The sequence below is a fragment of the Rana temporaria genome, chromosome 1 (assembly GCF_905171775.1).
Source record: "Rana temporaria chromosome 1, aRanTem1.1, whole genome shotgun sequence".
Lineage (NCBI taxonomy): Eukaryota > Metazoa > Chordata > Amphibia > Anura > Ranidae > Rana > Rana temporaria.
The window spans coordinates 216,800,852-216,813,505 of NC_053489.1; the positions used below are offsets into that span (position 1 = coordinate 216,800,852).

General features: G+C 39.6%; 1 protein-coding gene across 4 annotated transcripts in view; it reads left to right on the plus strand.

Annotated features, from left to right (window-relative positions):
• PXN (paxillin) overlaps positions 1 to 11,948 on the plus strand; it is a 68,714-nt gene extending 56,766 nt beyond the window's left edge. The window contains exons 8-16 of one of the 4 annotated variants that reach the window (XM_040350391.1): positions 44 to 307; positions 920 to 1,381; positions 1,665 to 1,736; positions 1,979 to 2,101; positions 2,225 to 2,395; positions 2,477 to 2,650; positions 2,735 to 2,816; positions 2,955 to 3,103; positions 8,785 to 11,948. In XM_040350391.1, coding sequence (XP_040206325.1) covers positions 44 to 307; positions 920 to 1,381; positions 1,665 to 1,736; positions 1,979 to 2,101; positions 2,225 to 2,395; positions 2,477 to 2,650; positions 2,735 to 2,816; positions 2,955 to 3,103; positions 8,785 to 9,051 — 1,764 coding nt within the window. In that variant the 3' untranslated portion in view covers positions 9,052 to 11,948. The remainder of the gene's footprint in view (positions 1 to 43; positions 308 to 919; positions 1,382 to 1,664; positions 1,737 to 1,978; positions 2,102 to 2,224; positions 2,396 to 2,476; positions 2,651 to 2,734; positions 2,817 to 2,954; positions 3,104 to 8,784) is intronic. The other 3 variants (XM_040350402.1, XM_040350411.1, XM_040350418.1) reach the window with 3 other exon arrangements.
• Positions 11,949 to 12,654: the final 706 nt, after the last annotated feature.

Sequence of the window (12,654 nt, forward strand, 5' to 3'; positions counted from 1 at the left end):
ACATTGTGTGCTGCTGTTCAGTAACACTGTATTTAATGTTCAGATAAAGTCTGTGATCAAAAGAACAAAAGAGTCGCCTAATGTGCATCCAATGTCTCGGGACCTTTCTCCTCGGAGAAAATTTGGACCGGCTATATATAACAAGAGTCCTTCACAAGATCGACTTATTGAAGAACTACACGGGCGATTTGGTATAGACAAGCAGGAGACTTGCAAGAGTCCAGAAGATAATTGGTTGACAGAGGGAGTAATTATTACATCTCAGCCTGCTAAAAATGTGCGAACGTCAGAACAAAGGGTGGAGAAGGTACATCTAGTGCATGTGTCTGTCTAAAGAATGCTTTGCATGGACACTGAAGATTTGGGACCAGTAGAAAGTCACTGAATTGTCATTTTTAAATGTTTGCCTGCCAGCATTTTTTTTTTTTTTTTTGTCAGTCCGTCTTTTTTTTTTTTTTTTTTTTTTTTCAGAGATTTTTTTTCACCCTGTTGACATAAATTGACAATTGTGACTTTAACATGACCATCTTTTTCTTTTTTTTATAAGCACATAGAAGTGCAACAGTTCCTCTTTTAACCTTTTGTGGTTAATTATTTAGAAATGATATGACAAAGTCACAGTACTAAAGAACAACTTCCCGAAATCTTTGGAATAAGCCCATATAGGGGACAATATTTTATCCAGACGTGGCTGTGATATGTGAAGCTCCACTGGGAAAGCTGACTCAGATGGCTAAGTTACCTAGAATGTTTTGGAATGGATTGTTGGTTTGTGATGTTGGTTGCTTTTGGCAATGCGTGCAGCAGCATCAACCTCCTTCTTCTTTTTTTTTTTTTTTTATTTAAATAAAACACACATTATGTTCCCTAATTATTCCTTTCTTTTCTGACTTAATTTATACCACTGTTTTCTATTTAGATAATTATACCCCCGGATTCTCCACAACTCATGAGAAAGACATTATCTGTCACTACTTCTCCACCTGGCACACTGCAGACGACCAGACTTGTGTCTAAATCTACATCGCCAGCTCAACCTCCTACTCCAGTTCCTTCTTCCAGTGCTACTGTTACTTCATTACTCTCCTCTTTTCTTCCTCCTCCTGCACCTCCTTTACCCCCCACTCTCCCTCCTTTGCATCCTCCTGCACTGAGTACACTACCTCCTCAGCCACCACCTTCTTGGAAAAGCTATAGCGATGATTATCAGGATTTGTCTAGAGTAGTACCGCTGCAGGAAGTACCCCAAATTTACTATCGGGAAGAGCCTCCTGCCCCATGGGTCTTCACAGCTGCTCCCTCAAGAACCCTGCCTGCTCCCAAGTCCCACATTTCTGTTGCCTGCCAGACGGATGATCATCCACTCTTTCCACCTATTCAGGCAGGAATTTGCTAATTTGCTGTCTGATTTTATAGGCATAATAAAAAGAAGAAAATTGTATTTAAATTCTAACATTAACATTAAGTGATCATGGTTTAACCAAAATATATGTTGATTGTGGCCATCTGATGGTTATAAGATTTTTCTGAGATTAGTAATATGTTGTGATGGATGTGCGTCTTGTGTTTGAAAAAATTGGCTCCGTGTTTTGGTTTTTCAGTGTTGTCTCTTGAACATAGGTCAGTTGGCTTTTTCAATAAGACCAATTTGGTCCTTCTTTCAGATCTCTCCTTTTGATTCCACTGACGTGGCAGTCTTTCCTTCACGTCCTCCTCTGAACCCTTCTCCTGATAAGGCAGGTTATTTTGCTGTGCAAGGTCTTTTGACCTTTTTTTAGTGTAATGGAAAAGTAGTTTTTCACAAACCAATTTGGTAAATACATTTGTTGAAAACTAGTTGGCATATCCTCTTTAGAATTGTTAACATAAATGGGTGCATGTGTTTAGTTGGTGTGTCAAGTTGCATGCTGGGTAGCATCCTGTGCAGTGGCTTAGTCATCACTTCTTGTTTTTTTTCTTTTTTTGTATTGGTCTTTAGCCATTGGTTCCTTTCCTTCCACCTTCCCCTTCATGGGCTTCACAGGAAGATGAGGATTTCATAAATGGTTATGACTATCGTAATCCTTCCTCTATGTCCCTTACTGCTAATGAAACATCTTTGGTATATACTTTGTGTGTGACGCACTTAAAATGTCAACCTGTCCATCCAATTTGAAATTGGGACTGCATAAGAAGAGCATGATTCTATGACAAACTGTCTTTCTTTTTCTTTTTTTTTTAACAGTTCATGGCTCAAGGAAAGTCTGTGACTAGCTCTCCCCCTTCCAGTGCTCCAAAGCCAGGCAGTCAGTTGGACAACATGCTGGGCAGCCTACAATCTGACCTTAACAAGCTGGGAGTAGCCACTGTGGCTAAGGGTGTTTGTGGAGCTTGCAAGAAGCCGATTGCTGGTCAGGTGAGTCTAGTTTGTTGGTGTTGAAAGGAAAGTTTATTAGTGAACCTTCAGCTGACGCTGAGAATATTTTTGTGTGCACAGGTTGTCACAGCTATGGGAAGGACTTGGCATCCTGAACACTTTGTATGCACACACTGCCAGGAAGAAATTGGATCACGCAACTTCTTTGAGCGAGATGGTCAGCCTTACTGTGAAAAAGACTATCATAATCTATTCTCCCCACGCTGTTTCTACTGTAACGGGCCCATACTGGATGTAAGTGCTTTGTTTGTCAAATAACATGGTGTTTTATTCTGTGTTGGGCTTATTACATTGTATTTTTATCCCCTTCCTCAATAGAAAGTTGTGACTGCATTAGATAGAACATGGCATCCTGAACATTTCTTCTGTGCACAGTGCGGATCATTTTTTGGCCCAGACGGTAATATACTTCAGTGGTTTTCAGAAAGCAATGTGAAAACAGTATTGTACATTTCTTTGGGTGTATTCTTAAAATGTTAATGTATAATATAACGCACAATGCTTGTGTGTTTTGTTCTAACATATCTCCATTTCACAGGCTTCCATGAGAGGGATGGTAAGGCCTATTGTCGTAAGGATTACTTTGACATGTTTGCCCCCAAATGTGGTGGATGCACCCATGCCATCTTGGAGAATTATATATCTGCTCTGAACACTTTGTGGCACCCGGAGTGCTTTGTTTGCAGGGTAAGAACCTTTGCTCATCTGCCAGCACTTACAATAACCACAGTATTTTTGCCTGTAATGTGCAGCAACTGCCAATTGGCTGTGATTTAGGCCTGAACCACATAGGAGACTTAAGCCCTATACACACTATTAGATTTTCTGCAGCTTTTTGTCTTTTAGATTTACCAAAACCATGTAGTTCAATGCAATACTAATGATTGCATACAAATTGAAACTCTTAAGGTTTTGACATCATTATTATTATATGGTTTTGGTAAATCTGAAGACAAAAATCTGCAGAAAATCTAATGGTGTGTATGGGGTCTAGGGCTCCATTCACATAAGTACACCGCAGGAACGTGTTTTCTTGCCGATTTTCTGCAGTGCCATTTATTCCTATTGGCGCTCCAGTGTGCGCACAGGGAATAGTAATGTATTGCCATGCATTGTGGTTTACTGAATTAAAAAATGTATGTATGCATGTATGATTCTGGTGTAATAACTGGGCTGCCTTAATGCAATGTGTAAAAATACATGTTACCAAAGCACATAGGTGTGAACCTAGCTTAAAGTGGATGTAAACCCTCACATATTCCCAGTGAAATGAACAGCCTCAGATGATGCACAGAGATAAAAAAAAATCTCCCTACATGAAATTCACATGTATATGCTGTCTTCATCTTTATATACTGTTTAGAAAGTGCACATGGTGTTGGGAGATTTTTCTCTTCCTGGTTAGCGCTGCAGTGAAGCCTGGGCATACAGCCGATATGAGGAAAGGCACACACCCCCTCTCCTCATATGTAGAGACTTTCAGCTTCATTTGTTCAGGGCTCTGCCAATGTCTATAGTAGCCTCCCCAACACAAAACTCAGTCTGCTTTTATCATATGTGATTGAACTTCTCAGGAGTTATCAGGCTTATAACAGGAGAATTGAGCAGGAGACATCTACAGGACATAGTGCTTTGAACTGAGAGAATAAAACACTGCAGATAGGTGCCCAGCTAAAAAAAAATATGAATCGTGTTTACATCCACTTTAAGTTAGCTTGCGATTGACCTCTTGCTTGACACTTAGAAGTACGTTGAGTTCAGTGCGCTGCAAACTAGTCTTTTTACAAAGGAGCCGAGTTGCTCATAAACATGATGTGACCTTTATCATTGAGAATGGGTAGGTTGCCACATCATATCAACTTGACTGGTTGGAAATTTTGTGATGAGCTTGCATCCCTTCTGTGATGAACATGGCAGCAGAACCACTTTTTTTTTTTTTTTAACACTTCTCTAGCCCCTTATTGACAAATGAGTGGTCAGCTTGGCATCAATGTCTTACAGGATCCAGAGTATAGAAATATTAAATGCATATTTTTTTTACCTGCAAAAAGGTGCATTTATTTGGTGTTTTTGTTTTTAAAAAGTAAAAAAATATATATAATATTTTTTTTCTATCTCTATATATCTCGCCTTTAAAAATACATGCACCAGGAACATTGAACAGAAATTGGATTCACTGCTTAATGTGCTACTAAGTGTAGACCAAAGATTTTTATGGCACCCATATTTTGGTTGAAAGTTTCGTTCAGTGAAAAGCAACAGGGCATTAACGGGGTCTGCCATAAAGGATATCTGGATGCCTGGTAACCCAAAACTGGTCTTTTATTATAAATATACAGGTGCATTACCAAAAGTATTGGGATGCCTGCCTTTTTACAGGCACATGAACTTTAATGGCATCCCATTCTTAGTCCGTAGGGTTCAATCTGGAGTTTGCCCACCCTTTGCAGCTATAACGGCTTCAACTCTTCTTTGAAGACTATCCACAAGGTTTAGGAGTGTGTCTATGGGAATGTTTGACCACTGATGTGAATGAGAAGGACTGGCTTGCAATCTCCACCGATTCATCCCAAAGGTGTTCTAATGGGTTGAGATCAGGACTCTGTGCAAGCCAGTCAAGTTCCTCCACCCCAAACTCTCTCATCCATGTCTTTATGGACCTTGCTTGGAGCGAAGACTGCAAGCCGGCATTCTTGTCCAGTGCCTGAACACAAATGTGCTTTTGGAAGAATGGTCAAACATTCCCAAAGAGACACTACTAAACCTTGTGGACAGCCTTCCCAGAACAGTTGAAGCTGTTATAACTGCAAAGGGTGGGCCAACTCAATATTGAACCCTAGGGACTAAGACTGGGATGCTATTATAGTGTGTATATTAAAAAAAAAAAAAAAAAAAAGCAGGTGTCCCAATACTTTTGACAATATAGTGCACCTCCGAGCTGGCTATACACCATGTTAATCATACTCAAGATAGCACTGACCTTTAAAGACATCATTTCTGTTCTTATTAAACGTCTTTAGCTTTTTAAAGGAAGTCCTATATTTAGAGAAAATAGGGAAGCGTTGCTGCTACAAACGCAAGGTGCCTTCTACTTCAGTATTTTGGGTTATTGACATGGAACAATTGTAGAAAGAGAAGGATTTCACCATGTCAGATCAGTGTGTTGTCGCCACATCCCGGTGTATGTAGAAGAAAAAAGGAACCCCCCGGTTGGAACTTTGTAGGCAACAACCCACACATCAATGCATAGACAGAATTTATTATGATTGTATAAAATCACTTTATCATTTAAACATGAAATGATAATCAAAAAGTCACATCGCAAACAGATACATATATCAAAAGCAAAAACAAGACGAAGAGAACATGACATGGTACATAATTAGTATGACAGAATATAAATATACTCTCCGGTATTATAGTAATATCGCCGAAACCATACACATTTCTGGTTCAGACACCTTCGTTAGGAGTATTGGCAAGAGTATATGCAGTCATAAATTTGTCTTTGCAACCTTGGGAGATGAGGTACTGCCAGTAGTAGTGTCCACGGGTGCCCACCAGTAGCATCCATTTTCCAGCGATATATTTCACATATAGGAAGCTATTTTTTTTTTGTGTTGTATATTTCACTTTTGTTAGCCGAGTAATCCCCAAGACATCATAAGTGGTGAAGGAGTTGTAGGAGTTGGTGCTTTCGAACAGGCCAAGTTGTTCTTTTATTGGGTGCCTTATTGTACAACACACAGGAATCCATAGACCATGGGTTATATACTGCTACCTGTTGAAGACTGGACACAAGGCAAAGGCTTTTCTGGGTCTGCCTCTTAGTGTCCCCAAAGTTACCCCCGCCTGCTCTGTGAAGCTCCAGGTTTTTTTTGCTACTGTGATGAATGCCTTCTCCTTTTGAAGGCTAATTTTCTACCTTAATGCTAGTTGGCTGCCTGGTGCCATCTTTGACAATTTGAAAGATTTTTTATGTCCATTTTGGATTTTGACAAAATGGTCCATCCCTACTGTGGTCCTGGCCATTCTTGCACTGAATGCTGAATCTACTATCTCTATTGAGGGTATATCTTTTTAAAGGTCCAGTGGATTGACATTTGGAGACTCTGTAGTTCTAGCAGGTACTGCCTTATAGGCAGCCGTTGTCACCTTAGCACTTGTCCAATCAATGGCTACCTCGGCTGGAACAATATATAGCAAGATTCCTGTGCTTCTGTGTCTAAAGCTCTATCAGTGATTTTTTTTCTTTCTTTTTTTTTGGAAAAGCGGGTTGTTCTCTCCTTGTGTCCACTTATCCCTGTAAACATTTTCTTATTCACTAGATTGATTATTCCCCTTCACCATGTCTTTTGGAGTTCCTCCTCAACCCCTGGGATAACAAGGGTATTTCTTAGGAGTTTGTGGGTATAGGCCTCCACAATAATTCTGTCATGTATTACTTGATAGCTGCTGCTCTCCATACTCCCTAAAGGCTGTGCCTACATCCTTTTTGAGTGTGTGTCTTTTTTACTGACGCTTTTTGTCCAAGTACAAAAGTCTTTGCAGACTCCCTTGCTATTGGCACTATTCAGTGGCCCATTTGAGATATTTTTTTTTTATTTAATTTTTTTCTCTCTTTTGTAGTTTCTCCTTTTAGACCGCACAGGGGGGTAGTTCATTACTCTCGGGTTACCAGTTCCTAATCCCCTCAACCTGAGGAGATTAGTGCCCCTACTATCTTGTTTTGCCATGGTATGTCCTCCTTGGCTTAGCTATTGCCCCAACACATCCTTTCCTACCCCATCCACAGCAGCAGTTAGCCAACTTGCTTGTTTGAGACTAAGGTATCTGCGCTTCCTACCCTTCCTAAGTCTTGACTTTGGTGCAGGGCAACTTCCTGCCAAATTATTTTGGAAAGTTTTGCAATACCACTATTCCTAGTGTCTATTGGGATGTTCCTCTTCCTCCTCCCCACTATGGCCCATAGCAGCTTTGGCATTTGCCTACCTTGCCGAGGCATGTTCCTTAGCTTATGGATGCCCATCAGCCATGGGCATTCAATTTCCTGGTATATTTACTTCCCTGATATTCCCTATGTTGGCATATTCCATTGTTGTGTTGGATGTACCCCTTTATATTCCCATTCAGGCAGGTTAATTCCTCCTGCTCTGTAGTGGTCTTATAGGGACCACTTCCTGTATTCCCTACTCCTCCCTCATTCTATATATACTTTGGCCTGGCCAGGGCCTTAGGCATTTAAGTCTGGTCAACCGTTTACAGCCTCTCTAGCTCTTGAAACTTTGAACTCTATGTTCAACCTTCTACTGCAGATGACTCTCGTCACCTGCTGGGTTTTCTGCAAGACCTTCTTACTGTCCCGAGCCTTATCTTTCCAAAACGAGGGATCATTCTTTTGCAGGATCCTCATAAAATTAATTCCACCTGTTACAGAGAGCATCAGTACTTTTTTTTTTTTTTTTTTTTTTTTTTATAACCACCTTGAACTTCTCTTCCACTTGGGAACAGGGTAGCCTGGAGTTAAATTCTCATTGCTTTCGTATATTTTCTTGTTGCCCCTTGAAACCGAGGCACAGTATCTGGTGGAGGAGTTCTATCCTCCTCTGCTGCCAAGTTCTGAGATAAGGTGAAGGGAGGAGATGAAGGGGTTGCTGCAGGAGGAGAGGTGCGAGAGCCACATGAGATGCCTAGGAGGGCCGGTTTCGGCTCGCAGGCCTTGTGTTCGACACTTGTGCCTTAAGGGATAGTGTCCCTTTTTTCCTTGTTCTTGCTAGATAGATGGTTCTCCTTTTGGGTTCCCCCCACTACTCCCACCTGTATGGGTGGTCATTGCACCCCCTTCCATGCTCCCATTGAGATTCGGTTCCGGGACATATACAGCACATAGTCTGCACTTTGAGCAGTCTCCTCCTAAATTTATATTTTACTTTCTACCAAAGATCGCTATTGAATTTTGGCTTTTCTTCTCATCAGCGTTGTGCTTTTTAACCTTTTTTGGCCCATTTCCACCTGTGTTCCTATGAGCTTGTTGCTTTTTATCTGTTTTGTTGACATCCCCTCAATTATTACTTTGAGGCATTCAGTGGTCTATGAATTATTTTTTATTTATTTTTTTTCCCCTTGCTACCAAAACTGGAGCATCCCGGGCTGGGCAGATTTAGACGGGGGACACTAGTGGGCAGACCCAGCAAAGCTTGTCCAATCACCTGAAGGTATCAGCATCTAACTCGTGGTCTGTGAATGAATTTGTGTCTTGTACTGTATCCCAAGATGTAGAGTTTACAAGTACATCAAAATGCCTATTTATTTTCTTTCCTGACATAAATTGTTTTTATAGCTAAATAAATCATGTGCTTTGTTTTCAGGAATGCTTTACTCCATTTGTTAATGGGAGTTTCTTTGAACACGACGGGCAGCCATACTGTGAGGTTCATTATCATGAACGCCGTGGATCGCTGTGTTCTGGCTGCCAAAAGCCCATCACTGGCCGTTGTATCACCGCTATGGGGAAGAAGTTCCATCCCGAGCACTTTGTCTGTGCCTTTTGCCTTAAACAGCTTAACAAAGGAACCTTCAAGGAGCAGAATGACAAGCCATACTGCCAGAACTGCTTTGTCAAGCTCTTCTGTTAGAGTTCTGTACTGTGTCTAAACGTTTCGCTCATGATGGTAAGGGCAGCTCTTGTGGGCAGCTCAGGTGGTTAATAGCTGGATACTGAAAGGAATGGAGCATAGAAGGTAGAGAGTGGGATTTCATACTCTTTCACTTCCACTTTTTCTTATAAGGTGCTGATTTCTGGGTGTCAGGCACTTCATCTTTCCTTACTTCAAGAAGCACCCTCTTTCCCCTCTTGTTTCACAAACTCCTGCTCCTGATGCGTATTCATGAATTCCCATTTCCTTGGGTTTGTATGATATCACGGAACTACATGGCATGTTTACTTTGTGCTGTGGGTGGCGCGGCACTTTAGAAAGAGAGACAATCTTCTATGCAGCAGATGAAGGGTTGCGTGCGTGCGATAGTGCGTGTGAGTGATTTTGTAATGAAATGGAGAGGAATCTGCTGTAGGTTCCCTTCAAATTAAAACTATTTTGGAATGGAACTATCCCATTCTTGTTACTAAATCTGGCAGCTTTGATACTATTGATTAAGCTGTGCTAGAAAAGGCCTGGTCTGGGAATTGCAGCAATAACTTTTTCTACTGACAGTTACTGGTAACTTGTCGCCTTATTGGGGGAGTAAGCTCACTCACCTTTTTTTTTTTTTTTTTTTTTTTTAACTCGTAATGACACTCTTTTCTCATTAAAATTAAGCTCTCCTATCCGTGAAATAAGTTTTATTGACAAAATAAAATCAGTTTTTTGAATAAAGTATACATATATATATGCCTATATCAAAGAATATCCGTTAGGATTTTTTTTTATTTTTTTTGCTTTAACTAAACCTGGCTATTAACATTCAGTATTTTTAGAGTGAATTTACTATATTAACAACTTTTGGATACATGTTAATTTAAAAGCAGTGTTGAAATACAATCAAGAAATAATCTTTAATCAAGTATGAGTAGCAAATGCCAAATTAAAATATAAATCATGTTTATAGTTTTTTTTATTTTCTGATTTAGAGAAGCATACCACATTTTTGTGATGGATGACCCTGTTTAATTTTTTAGGGCAATCTGCAATTCTATATGTATTGCTCTATTTTGTACACCTGAATCTAGAAGTTTCAGCATTGCCTAAACATGTCAAAATAATTATTTGTGGGCATGCAGTGCTAATATTAAAAATGTGATTGAAATGCCAAAGATAACCCTGGACTGGTGACTGTGGCCAACATGCCTTTTTAATGAAACATTTCTAGAATGTGCTGGGGAAATCCTATGTATTTGTTTTGTTGCGGTTTTATAATCTTTTGTCCATGGACTTTTCACTTGAATGTAAAATGTTAAGTATTGAGAGACACACTTTGCATAAAGCAGAAATCCATCCAGGCTGTTCTTTTATGAATCTTGCTATCCTTTGTGTAGCATGAATCAACTCCTGTACTTTTGCTTCTGTATGAAGTTTCCTTTTTATAAGACCAGTCACTGCTGATCCCACTCTCCTAAATTTTCTTCAGACAGCTTGTAGCGGGTAGAGTTTCTGGGTCCCTCCCACAGCTCTGCTCTCTGCATAGGCATGATGTCATTACTTTTACCAGGTAATGTTTGGATTTCCAAAGGCATTTGGTGCACACAAGTGATTTTTTTTTTAACCATTTGCAGCTATGATGAATATATTTGGATGAAAGTTTTTGTGCCTGGAGTTCAGCTCTAAAGCTTCTAGTTTTGGACAGAGTGAGAGTAAACGCAACCACTGTCCATTTTTTTGGTTTGGGTCCTGCTTGAGAAGCCTTCCTCACACTTTTCTGTCAGGACAGTGAGTGATGGGAAAGACAGACTGCTACAAACCACTTTTTAATAAAAATGTGCATTGGTTATAACATCTGTCATATTATGATTTGCTTTTTATGGCTACATGTTCCAGTGAAAACTCCCCCCCTCATTTCCTGTGCCACTGTCATAGAAACATAAACAAAAGCTAAATATCCCCCAAAAGCAGCACTCTTCCCAAGTACTTCTGAAACGTGGGGAAAAAACATTTGCTTGGACTTGGTGTTTTGATTGGATGAATATCGACAGGTTCACACCAGTGAAATCTTTGCACGTGTTGATGCATACATGGGGAGAAATATTGCCCAATACAGAAGATTTCTGTTGAATTTATTTTTGTATTTCTGTACTTGACGCGCATTAAAATTGATATGTTTGTTAAAAATTGACCAACAGAAAATAAAGGTGTTTTTTTTTTTTTTTCTGTTCACTTAAAGGGCATCAATATGTTAAATCTGAACATTTCCCTAAGTCACATGTTCGCACAGGCTAGCATTCTTATAAGGTGACCACAGGTAAAGGGACAGTACTGGTAACAAATCTGATCCCCCTTTTGTTTTTCCAGTGCCAATTATGGAATTTTTAAAACTTTATCTGGTGGCTAGGGGCAACATCATATATTTTTTTTTCTTCGGTATTTAGAAATCAGCCCCATACATTTTTAGAATGAATTGTAAAATGGGGTGCTTTGGATTTCTGTGTGATTTCTGGAACAGCACCTTCACTATTTTTTCTGTTACCTCACAGTTTTCTAAACTCTTAAGGACACATTTCAATTGTTCTGCAATGAACGAGCCCAACCTAGACTGCTGTCTCTGGGAGTTCAGCTCTTCTAAAGGTGTCTTGTCACATTTGCAGATGCATTTACTGTATTGATTTGAGCTGCGGTGTGTGGAGTGAACTTGCTTTACTGCACATTGCAGTTGTTTTGTAGACAATAAAAAAAAAAGCCTCCACTTTGGAAGTCAACAGTTTTTGGAGCCACAACTCCTGCAAAACCATCAAGTTTTTTTCCTTTTTTTGTGGTTTTTTCCACATTGCTTTATGTAACTTTTTTGCTTCTGTGACATAATGACAATAAACATTTAAATTTTGTTTGTGTTTTATTTATTTTTTTTACTGGTTGAAGAAACATTCTAATTTCTGTTTGCGTTCCAACTGACTAAAAAACCCAGTGAAAATTAAGGAAAATAAAAAAATGTTTAGTGTCTCTTGGTCGTTGATGTGAAGGGAATTTTTTGTAAAATATCAGAGCTGTGCATGTGTCCAATACTCCTTAGTAGCTCTGATTTACCAACAAAAGAATCTTGGGATGTTTTAGTAATATGACAAACGGAACAGCCTGGCTTCCACTGACTCCCAAAGATCTTTAAAAGTAAGCCCTAAGCGGCACACATTATATTTGTTAAAGCCATGTGTGTCAATAACCATTGCCATTATATGTGTAGATTTTTTTTGTTTTTATCCTTTTTTTTTTTTTTTTTATAATGATATTCTGTGCTTCAGCTACACATTGCTCAGTGTGGGCTTCCTGATGGTGACAATAGTGGATCATGCCTGTGCAATAGTTGTTGGCATGGCCATTTTGTAGTTTCCCCAGTGGTATGTGACAATGTAGAAGCATTTGGAGACTTGAAGTGTAACAGAACCTGCAGAATTGAAGATTAAAACTTTTTTTTGAATTTACGTTAAAACGTAAATTAGTCCACTACTTTAGTCCAGTAGAAGATATGATTCAGTATTCTTTAAAGTGGAGTTCCACCCATTTAAAAGTCGGCAGCTACAAACAGTGTAGCTGCTG